At 50.5% G+C, this 17,949-nt stretch overlaps 1 protein-coding gene across 1 annotated transcript; it reads right to left on the bottom strand.

Moving 5' to 3' along the window:
* Positions 1–3,290: 3,290 nt before the first annotated feature.
* MISP (mitotic spindle positioning) lies at positions 3,291–17,667 on the bottom strand. The gene is made up of 5 exons (XM_073324693.1): positions 17,491–17,667; positions 9,085–11,329; positions 7,489–7,706; positions 6,468–6,506; positions 3,291–4,056 (listed from the first exon to the last, which is right to left on the bottom strand). Exons 1-5 carry the CDS (start codon positions 17,665–17,667, stop codon positions 3,967–3,969), a joined length of 2,769 nt encoding a protein of 922 aa, XP_073180794.1. The 3' UTR covers positions 3,291–3,966.
* Between the last annotated feature and the right edge of the window lie 282 nt (positions 17,668–17,949).

The raw sequence follows: 17,949 nt of genomic DNA, 5'->3' as shown, positions 1-17,949 counted from the left end.
CCATATTGGTTTCCTAAAGCTTTTGAGGGAAGGGGGGAAATATCAGACACCAGGCAGTCAGGGGAGGTAGCCTCTGAGGTATACACAATATGTGGGAAGAGCTGTCCTCATTGCAAGAATCAGAATACTTGGATAACAGGTGATTTGGGTATCCTTGTGATCCACTAACAGGATTGCTAGAGGAATTCCAGGAGGAAATTTAATTTATTACAGGGGATTTTTTTTCCTGTTTCATTGGCGGATGAAAGTTCATCTTTTTGAGGGGAACAATGAGGATGCAGGTTTTTAAAGGGACTCACAGGGGGTTATGAGGCCCAGAATCAAATTTACCTTCCTTATTTTCATTTAAAAAGTCTGTGTAATTGCTTCTAGTTCACGTGTGTTTAAAGAAACAAAACACAAGTCACTGAAATGCTCTCATCTAAATGACAAGAGGCAATACTGCTTGCGTGCCAAGTTGTACCCAGTTGCCAATTAAAGTGGCTGAATTACAAATGTCTCAAAAAATATTTTTAGGGCACTGACTCCCTAAATACGAATAGTGGGCCGTCCTACTAATAGTGCCAAAGAAAACCTTTGTTGTGTTGCCGCTTTCTAGTATTTCCACCTCTGATCTGCAAATGAGCCAGTCATCCACATACTGGAAGGCTGTGATCTAGTCATTTCTCTCTCAGGATACACTGTGATCCCACAAGCTGCACCTGTTAGCTGCCCACCTACTAAACAGAGAAGATTAGAGATTTGTAGTGATACACTGTTCTGAGTAATTGTCAGTACTTCCGGTCTGTATAATCACATACCCAAAAAGGAAACAAGTGCTATAATATTGGACTGTAAAGGAAATTGGGAATGTTTACAGTAAATTAGCTTTTATATGGTGCTTTGTCATTCAGAGATCTCAAAGCACAGTCAGTGTCATTCTCTCCATTTTACGAATGTGGAAACTGAGGCACAGAGAGGGGAAGTGACTTGCCCAAGGTGACAGCATGTCAGTAGTAGACCTAGAACGAGAACCCAAGTCTTGTGATTCCCCAGCTAGTTCCCCAGCCACTGGACTGTGCTCTCTCCCAATCACATGGCTCAAGAATGTGATGGAGAAAAGATCTGTGTCACAGAGCGTCCTGCACACATGGCAGAACAGGACTCACACAGTGCTTTTCTAGCTGCTGCGTGGAGAACAGTAGGTGGTGGCGCAAGATATAAACAAGGCTCGACACCCCCTGCTGGTCACGTATTCCTGGCTCAGAGGAGAGGCGAGCCCTGCTGAGTTTAACATTGGCAGAATGGAGACAGCAGTTTCACTCTTTGCAGCAGAACACCCAGAAGTTCAGGCAAAACTCAGCTTCCCTTCCTCTTTTTGTGTCTGCAGCTTTTAATAAAACAATGCCTCCGTGGCACCACTTTTAAGACTTGCAAAAAGAAAAGGAGGACTTGCAGCATCTTAGAGACTAACTAACTTATTTGAGCATAAGCTTTCGTGAGCTACAGCTCACTTCATCGGATGTAGCTCATGAAAGCTTATGCTCAAATAAATTGGTTAGTCTCTAAGGTGCCACAAGTACTCCTTTTCTTTTTGCAAATACAGACTAACACGGCTGTTACTCTGAAACCTGTCATTTTAAGACTTGAGAAGCAGAAGAGGAAGTGAAAGAAGGGAATGTTTGCCCTCAGTGGTCACCAAAGTAACCCAGCTACATGAGTCTGTTCTTCCCTGTCACATTTCTGCTTGACTTTAGAGCTGAGGTTGATAGCGCTGGCTTAGACCAGGGCTCGTCCAAGCAGATGGTGTGCTGGCGTCCCCCCCCCCCATTCGTTTCTACTGTTGACTTCCAAGGAGCTCCATCCAGAGCCTGGGCTTTTCTTAAATAGAGACAGCGTCGTGCTGCATGGTGGGTTTGAGAGAATGGAGCAACATTGATTTGAACGAGAACTTCACGCTCATTTCACTTATGATGTACGGTAAGATGAGCCGAAGTCCTATGTTCAATAGCTGCATAGGCTCTTAGAGGGTATGAGGCAGCGATGTCCCATTGACTTCAGTGGGAGTTGTCGCCACAAATACCTTTGAGGATCTGGGCCCTAGGAGCCTAAATCTCATTGAAAACCAATGGGATTTAGGCTCCTAAATCACACAGGTGCTTTTGAAACTGTTACCGCGAGTCAGAATTTGGATGTAGATCTCTAGCGGCGACAAGCCGGTGCTTCAGTGGGAGTTCTCTTGAATTCTCCTGCCTGTTCCACCCTCTCCCTTCCCTGGTGAGACAATTTGGTGGAAGCTCCACAGGCCCCATTTTCCATTACTCTCAGCCTTGTGTCGTCATTTACATCAGCTCCAAGTGAGAGATTGAGTCTGTCACTGGGCCCTCTCCACCGAGGTGAATTTCAGCCTAAGGAAGGGTACTTTTGACTACTGCCCTTCAGTTCCCTATTGTGGCTGCTTCAAGAAATGTATCCACCTTCCTGAAAATCCTGCTTTTGCTGCTGCTCTGGAGCCCCCTAGTGGTCTGTTCATAACATGGACTGGGCCAGCAGACTCGGATCCTTCTTCTGGAAGATGGATGTGCCGGGCGGTTATGTTAGTATTAGGGCTGTCCATTAATCACGGTTTACTCATGCAACGAACGCAAAAAAATTAATCACTATTCATCGCACTGTTAAACAATAGAATACTACTTGAAATGTATTAAATATTTATGGATGTTTTTCTGCATTTTCAAATATATCGATTTCTAATACTACACAGAATACAAAGTGTATAATATTATTTTTGAGTACAAATATTTGCACTGTAAAAATGAGCAACAAAAGAAACCATATTTTTCAATTAATCTCATACAAGTACTGTAGTGCAATCTCTTTAACATAGTCAAAAATAAATAGAAAGTGAGCACTTACACTTTGTATTCTGTGTTGTAATTGAAATCAATACATTTGACAATGTAGAAAATGCCCACAAATATTATTGTTTAGTCGTGCGATTAATTGCGCAATTAATTTTTTTAATCACTTGACAGCCCTAGTTAGTACCCTTGAAATTTGCTTATATTTTCCCGCTCCTGTGAGCGGGGTAGCACCTCTGCTTTTTGAATGCCTGGGGCCAGACATAAAAAGACCTCCTGGGAATTCCGACTTTCCCCTTCCTCCAGGAAAGCTTGTCTCTGCAGTTCAAGGGTTCTTTCCCCTACTTTTCCCTCCCCTCCCCCCATTCTCCCTAAACACGCACACTTTCAAATCCCCAACACAACCTCACCTGAACATCTCTACTGACAAGACAGGCTGGAACGAATGAGGGGAGGAGGTATGACTCTTTAATAAATTATTAGCAAAATAAACAACAGCATTAATATATATATTTTATATACCACTGCATCTCTGCAGATCATATCAACTTCTTCTGCATCCAATGAAGTGAGCTGTAGCTCACGAAAACTTATATTCAAATAAATTGGTTAGTCTCTAAGGTGCCACAAGTCCTTTTTGCGAATACAGACTAACACGGCTGCTACTCTGAAACCTGACTTCTTCTCTGTTTCCCATTTCAATGCTTGTGAAGATCCAAAGACATCTGTATATCAAGGGAAGTTCTAATGGTGTGGCAGGTAAGCACCTAAAACAGCTTCAGAAATAACTCCTTTTGCCAGCTACAGGGACACAGCTCGGAGTTAAATTACAGTCCGTGTTTCATTTTATCTAGCCATCTACTTGCAGAGAAGATTAAAATAAAGTGATCCATTTTTCCACCTTAAAAATATTCCTTTGGCGGGTGGGGGTACAAGCACAAGCTAAAATTTTTAAACAGTCGCCTTTTGAGATTTAAACATATACAATTTGCAAAAGTCCGTGATTCTTACAATCATCACGTGGAGAAACAATTGGATGGTTTGTACTTAGCGTAGATTGAATCCAAAGCGGAGTAAATGTAAATACAAAGCAAAGTCTGCTCTTTCCTTGGCTGCTAGAGCTTCATCAGGCATTATCTTTGTTGAAGAACTGTCCTGATTCCCAGCGTTCGGCCATGGCATTCTTGTGGCGAGTCACTCGGGTGCTTTCTAAAATCTAAAATTAAACACAAAATTATAGACAGATTCCTATGCACTGGCTTTTTATTTTTACAAGATTGTGGTTTGTTCCTTGACCTTGCCTTCCTCCCACTGTCCCCACGCTCCCCCTAAATCTTAGGCGTAAAATTTTCAGCAGCAGCCACTGATCTGAATTGTCTTAAGTTCTGAGTGCCCAATTTGACACGTTTCTGTCTTGATTTCAGAAAAATTGACCACCCGCAGCTCATGGAAAATTTGAGTCGTGGTGACTCAAGTTGGGCACCTGAGAATTAAGTTGGAGGCCACTTTTTAAAAATCAGGCCTTTACAGAGGGAGGTGGTGATAAGGTACCAGGCCTGCTCCCATTGAAATCAGTGGGAGTTTTTCTTTTGAACCAGGCACATCTGCCAGACTGACCCGCTAGTTACACATTTCTACATGCACAGGGTTAATCCCAATAATTTTCCACCCTGCACAGGACAGATGGACTGACAGCAAGCAAGTGAAATCAGAATCACTGTGACCGTATCTATAAACCTCTGGACACAGGAAGTTCCACTGATCAGAGACAGATGTTGCAGGGAAAGTGCCTTAAACAAGCACTGAGTAGGGCCGGGCTGCTGATACATCTGTTCAGCTAAATTCTGCCCCCCTGTGCAGAAGGAGAAAGCAGGATCTATCTATTATACTTACATGGCTCCCATTACTGTAATGTCTAAGCTTTTCACACTCTTTAATGTATTTATCATCCCAACACCCCCTATGAGACAGGGCAGTGCTATTATCCCTATTTTACAGATGTGGAACTGAGGAAAAGAAAGACTAAGTGATTTGCCCAAGGTCATGCAGGAAGGCTGTGGCAGAGAAGGAAATTGAACCTGAGTCTCACTTAATTATTTCCCTGCCATTGTGAGGGTCTCAGGCTCCTCCTTCTCTGCCTGTGGCACATAACATCTAATCTCCTGTAAGCTCTAATAGTTTGTTCTCATTTCGATTGTTGGGTTAGTGAGCAAGTGCTGGGTGGTGTTGCCCTGTGATATACAGCAGTTCAGACCAGTTGATTTAGTGGTCCCCTCTGGCTTTAAACTCCATGACTCCCAGGTTGCAGGCTACTAACCACCAGACTGTCCTTCCTCTTCTTTTCCAGGAGCGTTCACTCTTGGAGGTGTCTCTGGCAGCCCACTCCTCTCTCTCATGAGGCCCCGCTCTCATGCTTGGAGACATCTTTGTTGCCTAAGTGCTGTGTTTAGTCAGCCCAATTCAGCTGTTTGGCACTGAAGATGCTCTTTATTAATACGTGAAGTTTGGAGAAGAATTTTCTATCCCCAGCAGAGACCAGCTCTCTGCAACGTTCCAGCGTATGCCAGGCCTAAGCCACTGTGTGGACGGGCATTGAACACTACAGGCCTGGTTCACTGCTGCCCATCACCTTATGCCATCTGTGCCAGATGGGTGTAATCTGCTACCATTCCGGCTGAGTATCCCTTTGGCACTAGGGTGACCAGACAGCAAGTGTGAAAAATCGGGATGGGGGTGGGGGGCAATAGGTGCTTGTATAAGACAAAGTCCCAAATATCAGGACTGCCCCTATAAAATCGGGACATCTGGTCACCCCTATTTGGCACAGATGTCAACGACAACACAAGGTGCAGAGTAGCAGAGAGTTAAGGCCCTGTCCATTTCAGGTATATTTTAGTAACGTTCCTTTTCCATCGGATGACTTCAAACTTTAGGAATTTAACATGGTGCATTTGGGATGTGTGCCCAAGAGGATGAATAAATGAAGGCTCCCCACAGCCTGAGCTCACAAAACTAAACATAGAGTTGGCTTGAGACTCAAATCAGGACTTCCCAAAATTGTTCCGAGACCCAGGCTCAGCCAAGAAGTGTCTCAGCCTCCGGGAGCTGGATTCCCATCTGATCTTCCCCAGTGCTGGAGGGTGTTTGGATCAGGCCCATTCCTAATGAACTCACTACTAGTATTAACCTCCTGGAGTGTCCCTTCACCCTGCTGAGGCTGGCTCCTAGCACAGTCTGACCTTGGAGTGAGAGACTGTTTAGAAAAAAAACTTCTATTCCTCTCACAATGGAATAACTTCCTCCATGCAAAGCCAGACAAAGCAGCTTCACTGTGCAAGGATAGGCTTGTTATCCCTCTCCCTGCCAACCACCACGCCCTGTGCATTCCACAGCCACACACGCAGGTGCCCTCACAGTTCTCTTTCATGAAGTGCCTGTTGGAATGGGACTTGACATTCGGAGCCCTGCTCAGTGATTGAAATCTTCCTGGCTAGAAGGGGCCATGGAAATGGGTGCCAGAGAAATGCAGACGTGGTCTGAACCCTGTGGGTATTTGCAGGGAGGGAGGTGGGTCAGAGAAGACAGAGGAAGTCCAGAGGCAGCGCTGAAGAGTCTGATGTACTTTACCTCTGTGTTGACGTCATCACTTGCTTCAATGCTTGCATACTGCAAGAGGGGGAAACAAAAGGTCAGATGAAAGGAACCTGGCAGAGAAACAGGGTGGGTGATCAAGAGAAACCAGGCACGAGGGGCAAACCCCCTACAGAGATGGATTGTGCTGGGTCTGCATAAAGTGTGTGTGGAGGGGAAGGTTCAAGGAGGCGAGGCACGATGGGGCTGTGGAGCACAGACCCCACACACTGCCAGCCGTCCCAGAGTGGGTGGGGAGGAATAGGGCACAGGCATAGCTCCCACTGCAGAGCTCGCTGGGTGGGGAGGGGAACCCACACCTCCGCAGTGGCGAAGGGCACGTCAACGCTGCCGTCGGAGGCGTGACGGCAGCATGCGTGGCCGTGGCCAAGCTAGCACTGATCTACCTAGCTCCCAGAACAATAGCAGTGAGGTGGCAGCATGGGTCCAAGCCCACCCAGCCCCTTGGGGACGTATTCAAGCGGCTAGCCCATGCTGCCACAGCTTCACTGCTATTGCTAGCGGAATCCAGGCTTGCGTGGGGAGAGCGACACGTGCAGTCGCCCTCTGATTGCGGCACTGACAGCCCCTCAGTCAGTGCAGCTGCTGCACCATCCGGCCAGCCTCCCTCCCTGCAGGATCTGGGCACCCACTGATGCATGTATCCTCCCCACAGGCCCAGGAAATAGGCAGGTTTCACAGGCGGGGAGCTGAGCTGAGTCACACCCGGGGAATCTGCAGCAGAGCCCGGAATAGACCCCAGGTTGCCTAAGCCCTGGCCTGGTGCCTTAACCTACAGCTTTGCCAACCATCCAAGTGGCAGGGTTCCAAATGACACAGGGCAGCCTGGGAGGCTCAGCCTCTCCTCTCACAGCCAGCACCACCCACAACATCGACAACATTTTATTGCCTTTTATACCTGAGCAACTGCACGGCCATGCTTCCCACACCCCAGCCTGCTGCTAGAAAGTGACTGTGATCCAGGCCGGCCCCGAGGCTGCCAGACTGGAGCACTCACCTTCCTGTCTTCCTTCAGCTTCCTCTTCTTCTTCTCATCCCACGGGGGCCCCGTGGGACCGTCAGAGGCTGTTTCAGAGGCATGTCTGCCTGTGTAGCCCTGATAGGGACTGGGCACATTAGGTGAAAGGGCTGACCCCAGCGTCCCTGACTGGTGCGAGGCAGGAGCGAATACGGGTGATTCGGTCACCCAGTAGCTGTCAGCGGTGCCCGAGGCGGCTTAAAGAGAAAGATACACGTGCAAAGGGATCCGGTACCAGGGATGTGTTTTCACAGGTCATTGGGCCCATAGGATATAAAAACAGGTGCAAGGTCTCAGGAGTTTTGCTTTGGCCTGGGCCCAGAGTTCCGACCCGCAGCGGAGCACCCCCATAATCCAGAGGTGTCTTGGGTCTGCTGTCCCTGTTCTGACCCATCCCTAATTCTATTAAGACCGTCCTCTATGCTTTCTCCACCCCATCACTGCCTCCGCCCAGGCAATCTGGGCTGGATCCAAAGCCCAGGGAAATCGACGGAAAGACTCCCAGGGATGTCAGTGGGCTCTGGATCGAGCCGCTCTGTGCTCCAGTAATGGAATCCCTGCCTAAGGAGGATTAAGTGTCGTAGAGACACCAGGCATTGTTTGCTAACAGGATACAGGCATCCTATTGGAGAGCTGAGCAAGTCCTTGCAGGGAGGAGTTTCTTTGCCCCCGCACCCAGTCCTGCCTTCAGGGATGTTTGCCCCAGAGGTGTGGAGGGGATGTGGCATTTTTAACCTTTACTCTGTTTGTTTGGTTGCAGCTGGGCAGCTTGCAAGACGAGACTGGATTCCAAGGGGTGTGGGAGGCTGACACGGGAGAGGAATGAGCAAACAGGGGAAGGTGCCCTGGCGCGGCATCGGCCTGAGTCAGACCGGGAGGCGCTCCTTGGGGAGATGCTTGTTCGCTGGAGATGGGGCTTGAGCCATGAACTCTGGATCTGGATTTCAATTCAAACGTGGGAAGCGGCGGGGTGGGGTAGGGGAGCATGGATTTGGGGTCCCAGTTTGGGCCCAGCGCTTAACCCCTTGTGAGCCCTTCTCTTAGGCTGCAGGCTCCTTGGATATCCATTAAAGGCAAAACTCCTCTCTGCTCAGAGGGCCAGCACCAACTTTGTGCACCATCTAGAGCCTAAAGACCTGGTTCTCAATTACTCCATTCCTGGGCTTAGGACAAGCATGGGGGGAAGGTGAGGTAGGCTGATTGTGTTCCCCCAATTCTGGGCCTGTGCAGGAACCTGCCCAATGGTTCCCATGGTCCCCTAGGGACCTTTGGAAGCACAGAATAGCTCTTGGCCATGGCTCCAACCCACCTGCTATACTGGGAACTGGGCCAGACGGGGAGGCTGCCTGAGTGTGTTCGGGGGAAAGGGGGGCAAACATTGTCCCCGGGGCTGTTTCCACTCACTCTAAGGTCCCCCTTTATGCAGCCAGGGCAGATAAAAGGGGCCCTACTGTCACCAAGAATCCCGGGGCATAAGGACATTGGTGATGCATAGGACTCACGCTGGCCCTCTGCAGGGGGCTGAATGTCACCCCAAGGGAGTGAAGCCCCATAGTTCTGTCTCTCTCTCCTCACCTGAACTCTGAGATGAAAGCTGAGACCGGAAGCCCTTCTCCCGGGCAGAGCTGTCATTGCTGGCTGGAGAGGAGCTGTCAGTCAGCAGCCTATGCCTCCACTGCTCCTGCAGCTCCTGTTCCCTCTGCAGAGCCCTTCGGATCTCCTCCTCGATCAGCCAAGACGTCTGGGGCTTGCCCTTCCTTAGGGTGTACTGGTCCTCCTGGGTGCCCGCTGGCTCCAGCATCTTTTCCTTTCCGAGCAGGCCCTGCGTCCCCTGGTCACTCACAAAGGAGATCTTGGGTTTCCAGAACGGAGTGGCGAAGTATTCCTTGTGCACCCTGACCCTCCCCTCCGGACTTGCTGTGGAATCTGTCCTTTCTGTAGGGCTGGGGCGCCTTGCCCCAAAGGAATCCTCATCCACCAATTTGCTGCAGCTGCCGGAGGGCTGACTGCATGACAGCAGCCCATCCACCGTGCTTCTCTTACTAGTGTTTAGCGTGGAATGTGGCTGATAAGCCTGGAAGCTTATTAGATTCACGTTGTGGTTAGGGACTGTCTTTCCATCTGTGGTGCTCTCCGTGGGACCAAAGCTGCCATCCACAGCTTGCTGTAGTGGAAATTTGCTGTTCAGGGTTCCCCTTAGGTCGTCTGATTTCTTTGCAAACTCTGGTTTGTGTGGGGCCGGGAAGGCATCCTCCTGCTCAAATACTTTCTTGCGCTCACCCAGTTCCTGCTGCGCCCCCTTGTCGTACATCCCCAGTAGCCTCCCTTCCTTCTTCAGATCTTCTTCCCGCTTGGTTTCCTGCTCGATCTCCCTCTGGACGTAAAAGGAAACACGGCCTTTGTCTTTCGCTTTCCTGGAGGAAGATAAAGAGAGAGAAGTGGAAAGGAGGGGCTTGGTCTGGATTTCCACCAGCTCATTGCTGCTCCTCAGTCTCTGGATCCCTCTCTCTTTCCGTAGGCTTTCCTCCCTCTCCATTGCCAAGCGGATTTCCCGTTCAATGGGCGTCTCATCCCTGGCCTTCAGCTGTTTGGCAGGATCCTGGTTGCCGGCCTTCAAATCCATCTGAGTGTCGAAGATCTCATTGGACATGCTTCCATCGCTAATGTAACCCACGCTGGACTCATTGGACATTTCACCCAAGCCGGAGTCCAGGTCATCTCTGAAAGATGCTTTGGTCAAGCTGGCTGTTCTCCCATTGGGATCTTCCCTTTCTATACCAGTCTTTTTGGGAGCATACAGCTCCTCCGCCATGGGTGTCTCGTATGCCACATCATACCCGTTGATCTCTCTCTGGCTGGGTGCGTCAGCATCGTCATAGTCCATAAACATCTTCAACACGCCCTCAGCGCAGTGCCACTCTCCCTCAGAGGTGTTCTGAGCTGGTTCTGGCTTTGGAGACATAACTTTTTGCCTCGGGCTGAAGACCGTGCTTGGGTTAGTCTTTTCCAGCATGAGGAACTGTTGCCGGGCAGCAGCAAAGTTGATCTGCTCCCTGTCTATGTTTTCAGGGTCGACGGGTGTCCTCACTTGCTCTGGGGAACGGCTATAAAAGCAAAGGGCAAAGCTGGTGGCATAGCCTCCTCCCTGCTTCGCCTCACCTTTACCGGCTGAGCCCGTGCTTAGAGAATCCAGCTCCTCTATGGAGTTCCACTTCTCAGCCATGGTGGAGCTTCTCCTCACCACCTGGCTTTGGATTACCTCTTTCCTCTCCTCTTCAAGCTCTTTTGCTTTCTCGGGCGAGATGTCCAAATGGGTGAGGGGGTAATTCAGCTCTTCCTCATCACCCGAGTACAGCTTGGATGGCTTCCTCTCCTCTTTATAAGCCCTGATATCATACAACATCCCTGATGTCACGACCTCTAGCTTGGACTCTCTGTCTGGAGGTGGAGTCCAGAGATCCCTTCCAGCATCCAGGGAGTTTGTTGCAAATTCAGATCTGTCTTCTGGCAGATAACTGGGTCTCCAGTCGTGGCCATTTTCAGCCTTCCAGTTGCCCTGGCTGTAGGGAGCAAACACATCATCGCTGCTCTCGGCTCTCAGTTCTGCAGACAAGCTGCCTTGGTGAGTGTTGTATTCAGGAGTCTTGTGAGGGAGATGGAAGATCAGGTTTCTGGTGACTCTGTCCATTTCCTGGGGCGATTCCTCAGGCAGCTCTTCAGAAGCGTCTTCCTGGCCTCTGAGCTGCTGTTCAGCTGTGGGGTTAATCGCAGGTTCCTCGTACACCTGAAGGCCTTCTGCATGAAAGATGTTTTGCTGTCCCTAAAGGGGGAGAGAAGTCACATGTTAGAGAGAAACACAAGAAGCAGAAGTCACAAATGAGTCTGAGAATGCTGCTCATTCTCCTGACCCTAGTGTTTCATTCTGACCCTCTGCTGATCAGTAGCTGATGTCCAGGGCCCTGCAGGTCAGCTTCCTAGTGAAGGAAAAATCAGCGACGCAGAATATGGATATATTCTAAGTGTAACTTGTTTTATTTACACATATATACCAGTTCTGGAGCAGAGGTGGTCAAAGAGCATGCAGGGCAATCCTCCAGGAATCTCAGCCCAACACTAATGTCTGCTTCCCCGGGAGAAACTCTGCATCAAGAATTGCCTGAAATCAGAGTCCATGGCAGGCAGTAAATTCTCGTGCTGATCTCACAGCTCCTTCTCGCCTGAAGCGGCCCCTACACAAAAGCCTTGCATAAGCCACAACTAACAACAACACTGCACGTCTTCTTAAGAATCAAAACTTGCTCACACGCTCAGAACTTGGAACAGCGCCACCTGGTGACAGCTGCCATAACCCACATAATGCTGTGGAAGCTGTGGGTGGCACCACACCTGGGTACTGTACACATTTTGGGGCAGCATATGATGAAAACATATTGAGGAAGTGGCTGCTGTGTATGTAACATCACTGCCTTCTACTGGAGAGAATCAGGACTGCTCAACTGTGTGTCATAGGCCTTATATTGCTGGCACAAGGGATTCTCCTTTAGCTCAGTGCTACACACCTGTGTGCCTGGAGCAGGAGGATCTGAGTGCTACTGCTATAAGTGGTATACGGCTTGTGAGAGACCCAGGCCAGCTGGGTACAGCAGAGGAGCAGAAGGCAGCTATACTGGCCACTGGATGAACAGGTTCCTGTTCCCTGACTGACCAGAGCAGGGGCTGCTCCAGGCTAATGAGAACACCTGACTCCAATTAACCTGCAGAGTCAGGTGAGGCCATTCATCTAATGTGACTACCTGACTCTAATTAAGGCCCCTCTGATAATATAAAAGGGCTCGCTCCAGTCAGGCAGAGAGGAGCGGAAGTGTGGCTGAAGGGCTGGTTAATGAAGACATCCTCAAGTCATTAGTAAGGGTGAAGAAGGGAGAAGCAGGAGAGCTGCTGGGAAACGGACCAGGGAAATGTAGCAACTCTGGCAGTAAAAGGTTGGCTGCCAACAGCTGCTACCATTAGGGTCCCTGGGCCGGGACCCGGAGTAGAGGGCGGGCCTGGGTTCCCCCCAACCCACCACTACAGAAACACCTCCTGGGAGGGGAAGACAGGCCCCTGTCAGGACAGGAGGCTAAACTGTTTTGGCATGAGGCCCTAGGAACAACAGAGACTGTGGGAGTTCTCTCACCAACCTCCATTGCTGGCTTATGATGAAAAGGGCTCAGTAGACTGTATCCCTGGCCTTAGAGAGAGAAGGGCTACGTGGAGGGTTGCAGTGAGCCTCTGAAGCTAGCATAAACCGCCTGGAAGCGCGGGACCCATGCGGACAAGGTCGGAGGTCTGCCACAGGCTATAAGGCTGCGGTGCTTAGCACAATGATTATGTTAGCCCATGGGTGCGTTATGGACACAGGATGTTCAGAAATGAAGGGAGTGGGATCGTAGTTAGAGAAGGCCTAGGCAGGGAAAGACAACCAAGCTCAGACAGGAAAGGGGAATAAAACTGTAGCTGGAAAAAGCATGTCATTTAGCAGTCACATTTTATAGCCCTTGCAGATTTCCCCCTCTGGAGCCAGGGAAAGATAAGCGCCAGCAACTAGGACATATATTTGAAATGATCGAAAGGGTGTGGATCATAAACGTAGTTCCATGGCTCATAAAATGCAGCAAACTTTAACCCAAGTATCGTGCAAAACTGAAATAAATTCCAGCCCTTGACCTTGGCTTTTATGCCTTCTCATGCCAATTGTTCATTATGAAACCTACTGAGGGTGGTGATGGCAGCAGGAGTATCTATGCTAATCCTCCGGTGACTATAAACCAGTTACCTCCTGTGTTTTTTCAGGAGCTATGTTGCATCCTGGGTCGATCAGTGGAGCACACAATTCTCAGGGATGGGGTGCTCCATAGAGATCTACGCAGTGGATTCATTTATGTATTGGGGCGTGGCTGGAATGCCGATGTACCTATGTAATAATCCTTGCCACACAAGTCAGCAGGAATGAACCTTTCAACACCAAAACCAGAGTTCTCCATTTGAACTAAAGGGGACGCACCATCCAGGGGTCATAAGTAGCCACCTGTTATAGTAGCTGGGGACACTAGAAGGAGACTTGATTACACATAACAAGTAAGAGCCTGATCCAAAGCCCACTGAAGTTAATAGAAATAGCTTCAGGAGGTTTTGCATCAGGCTCAAAGTAAGTATATTGCACCTTGAACATAAGAGCGGCCAGACTGGGTCAGACCAAAGGTCCATTTAGCCCAGTATCCTGTCTTCCGACAGCGTCCAATGCCAAGTGCCCCGGAGAGAATGAACAGAACAGGGAATCATCAAGTGATCCATCCCCTGTTGCTCATTCCCAGCTTCTGGCACACAGAGACTAGGGACACCATCCCTGCCCATCCTGGCTAATAGCCACTGATGGACCTATCCTCCATGAACTTATCTAGTTCTTTTTTGAACCCCGTTATAGTCCTGGCCTTCACAACATCTCTTCACAACCTTGACTATAGGTTCACAGGCTCTTGACACCATCAGGCTCTTGACGCCCTTACAATCATCTAGTCTGACAAGCTGTATAACTCAAGACAGAGAAACTCACCCACGATTCCTGGATCAAGCCCATAGCTTCTGTTTGAGGAGATCATTTACAAAGATACCCAGTCTCGCTGTAAAGATGTCAAGCGCTTGAGGATCCCCCAGCACCCTAGATCAGTTGTTTCAATGATTAATGCCCCTCACTTTTAAATATTTGCACCTTATTTCTAGCCTGCAGCTTCAGCTGCCAACCACTGGCTCTTGTAATGCCTTGTACAGCTCAGTGAAAGAGCCGCTCTGATGCAGCTGCATCTCTCCCAGCTGTGATGTTGCTGCGGTCAGTAACCTGGTGTCACCTGCTAAGGCTAGACATTTCAGGGGGTTTAAACGCATCCGGCACAAAGAAACGACAAGCCCCATGTTTGAGTTATGTGAGGGACAGCTCTGCCAGCCACTAGAGAACTTTGCACAGCTGTTCCTCCTTTGCAAATACAGTTAATTCAGCCTCCCAGCTGGAGATTAGGTAAATATTATGACACCCCATTTTATAGTGGGGGAAATTGATTGACAGATTAGCACAAGAGACTAGTGTGTAGAATGGAACTCGTCTCCCAGAGCTGAGAGTAGAGGCCAGGAGTCCCGAGTCCCACTCCTAATCACGACCCACCATTCCCTTCCCTGAATGAGAACCCAGGAGTCCTGACTCCCCATCCCCTACTCTAACTGCAACACCCCCTCTCTGGCAATGGTATCTGCAGCCCTTCCTACTGCGTGACTGGTGCAGAACATCTGCTCCAAGCAAAAGAGTCCCCTGGAGCTATTTCAGACTCGTTCGGAAGACAGTTCTGCAGACCTTCTGGGCAGCCACTGCCCCCAGCTGAAAGGGTCAAATTCACACCTGGAGAGAGCAGGTGCAATGCCACTTTCACTGAAGCCATCTCTGCTCATAGCAGGTCTGAGTGGCTCCCATAGGCTTTTCACTGCACGGACACTGACCTGCTTAGAGAGAGTCACTGGGTCAGCAGGTGTAAGGCGATTGACTCCAGGGATGGATTGGGCCCGTTGCACACTGGCAACCGAAATCCAATGCAGCTGCAGTTCCCAAGGGTTTATACTCAGCTGAATTCTTATGACTCTCTCATTTCATACTGGTGGGTAATTATCCTTCCTTTATAGCTCCTGACTACACAGAGATTGGAAATTTATCACCCTCCTGCAGCTTATCTCCTGTCCAGGAGTCAAAAGTCCCTGCTGGGAGTGGCTGTTGTGGAATGTGGGTGGGTGTCAGCAAGCGGTGAGCGCTGCACACGTCAATGTGCCCCAATGTGCCCTCCTGAGCCGCCAGCTGGAGCAGGCTCCTGGCACTGGATCGGAGTGGGAACGTTTTCCAAAGACCAAAGCCTCAATAGGAAGTGCGTGGGAGTCAGGCACTTCAATCCTTTTGAGGATCTCCACTTCCGGGGGTAAAGTTCTGTTGAAAGTCAACGGGACTTAGACTCCAAAGTGGGCCTTTGAAAACATTTCCCTATGTCTGTGATGCTGCCCCCTGCGCTGTTGCAATGTAGTGTTGGATGGGAAAGGACCCTAGGGACTAGCGATCTGGGTTGACTCCATTTTTGGGGTGCTCAGCATGAGACACATTAAAGGAGCCCGATTGCCAGACAGTGCTCAGCAGATCAAGCTCCTGTAAAGTGTCAGAAGCTGGGCACTCGGAGACCAGAGTCACTTTTGGAAGACTTGGCCCGGGGGCAGCGTGGCCAAGTGGGTGAGACATAGGAGGGGCAGGCAGGAAATACCTTCTGCCCAGTTCTATCACAGACCTGCTGGCAGCGCACAAGTGACGTCCCAGCTCAGTGCCTCAGTCTCCCCATCTGTAAATTGGGGATAATGATACTTCCCCACCTTTCCAAAGTGCTGTGAAGTCTACAAAGGGAAGCCTCAACAAACAGCATGAGATTTTTATGCTGCTTCTGGCTCCCTGCTTCTGGCTTTTGTGCAGTGGGGCGGGCAGGCAGGAAATATGTCCCTGGATGATCCCCCGCCCAAGGATTCACGCACAACTCCCCGTACGTCACACATGCACGGGATCCACACACGCAGCACTCCGTGCTTTGAGAGGGGACAATGTCACAACCATATTCCTGATCTGCACCCTCTACGACCCCTGAATGAATGGTCAGGTTCCTAAACTCCCTGCCCCACTCCCAGGGAGCCCGGGGAGCGGAGCATGAGAAGAAGCCCTAACTCTTGGGCTGATGGAGGGATATGGGTTAGTGCTGACAGTAAGGGACAGTGGCACCAGGACTCCTGGGTTCTATTCTTGGCTCTTCCTATGAGAAAAGGGGCAGGGGGAAGGGGACAGACAGCGAATGGGGCGTGTGTAAATGTGAAGGGGAGTTTGGTGATGCTGAGTGGCTCAGCGGATGGTGGGATTCCCCAAGGAAGGTCCCCCACCCTGGGGATTCCCATAGTGGTCACTGGGTAGCATTGTGGCTCCAAACAGAGCTGGAAGAGGATTCTCTATGGGGAGCAGTAAAGCAGGTGGCCGGGGAAGGGAAGGTTTGGGGCAAGCCTCTGCCAGCTGTGGGATTCACTGCCCTGGAGTTTGCGGGTTAGAATGAGCAGAGCATTGGCGGCCTAGGAGTGGAGGAGGGAGGGGATGAGAGACCACGGACAGCCCCCGCACTCAGCCCACAGCAACCCGCACTCTCTGTAATAATTTCCTCAGCAATGTATTGTTGCCAGCAACATGGACGATGAACACAAGATCTGACTTACTGCTTCCCAAGCCTGGGAGAGAAGCCAAGGAAGTAATGGGGCACCACACCAACCCTCCCCAGGCCCTGCTCCCTGCTCCTTACTTCCCCCTGCCCTCCAGTTCGTGGCTGGGAGCACGACTGCAGAGAGAGGCCAGAAGTAGCCCCGTCACCTCGTTACAAGCGCCGCACACGCTAGTACCCAGCAGCCCCTGGGGCCTTTGCCTAGACCCGACATCGCCTCCTCTATTCCCCAGAAGCCCCCGGGGCTTTCCCCAGACCAAGCACCACATCCTCTGTTACCCAGCAGCCCCCGGGCCCTGCCCAGACTTGACATCACATACTCTATTCAAACCCAGCGGGCTTGGTTCTTGCTCCTTTTATGCTTGAATCCTGACCAAAACGTACACACCGAGCAGCCACAGGCATCCGCACGCACTCCCACAGGTACACACGCACACACAAACACACACGCAGACCCATTCACACACACGTGAGCACGTTCACCCTCGCGGGACTGGCGTACAGACGACGCATCCAGGGCAGGGTAAGCGTTTGAGAGTCCTGGCTACACGCGCTATAGAAGAGCTAGGCTTATTATTAGTAGCAGTAGAAAGTTATACAGGAGCGGCAAAGGCTAACGAGGTCCCACCCTTGATCCTGCCCTCCCACCCCACCCAGAGCACAATGCACGTACTGTCAAAGGGACCCTCCAGCGTGGGCGTTCCGGTTCCCCATGGCCATGGAGACCTCTTAGGGGGCATTCGGCTGGGCTGGTGTTGGTGAGCGAGCGTGTTTTTGAACTACGCAAGTGACGGGCTGGGGGCAGGGAGGGGTGACGCTGCCGGAGCAGCCAGGAGACCACGGGCTGCATTGCCCTGATAAGCTCCTGGCCCCAGGTCAGTGGAGGAATTCCAAGAATTCGCCTGGGCTCGCTGTTGGAGGCCAACGGTTGTTGAACCCAAGTGTAGTGCCCTGCTCCCTCCCCCAGCATGCCCCTCATGATGCCTGGAAGAGCACCTGCCCTTTGCAGCACCCTGGAACTATCCCGCACCACCCGCAGGCCTCAGTGGAAGGGAGCCTGGGCAACAGACCTGGCCCTTGCCTGGCAGGCCTAGCACTGGCTGCATCGAGAGGTGGCTTTTGATCCTTTGTC

The sequence above is a fragment of the Lepidochelys kempii genome, chromosome 25 (assembly GCF_965140285.1).
Source record: "Lepidochelys kempii isolate rLepKem1 chromosome 25, rLepKem1.hap1, whole genome shotgun sequence".
Classification (NCBI taxonomy): domain Eukaryota; kingdom Metazoa; phylum Chordata; order Testudines; family Cheloniidae; genus Lepidochelys; species Lepidochelys kempii.
This window is presented reverse-complemented; position numbering and strand designations above follow the sequence as displayed.

Coding starts and splice junctions, on each gene's coding strand:
- MISP (XM_073324693.1), bottom strand. CDS start 17,667: ATGCAGCCCGTGGTCTCCTGGCTGCTCCGGCAGCGTCACCCCTCCCTG. Junction 7,707..9,084: donor GCTTTCATCTCAGAGTTCAG/GTGAGGAGAGAG, acceptor TTTCTCTTTAAG/CCGCCTCGGGCACCGCTGAC. Junction 6,507..7,488: donor AGCTGAAGGAAGACAGGAAG/GTGAGTGCTCCA, acceptor CCCCTCTTGCAG/TATGCAAGCATTGAAGCAAG.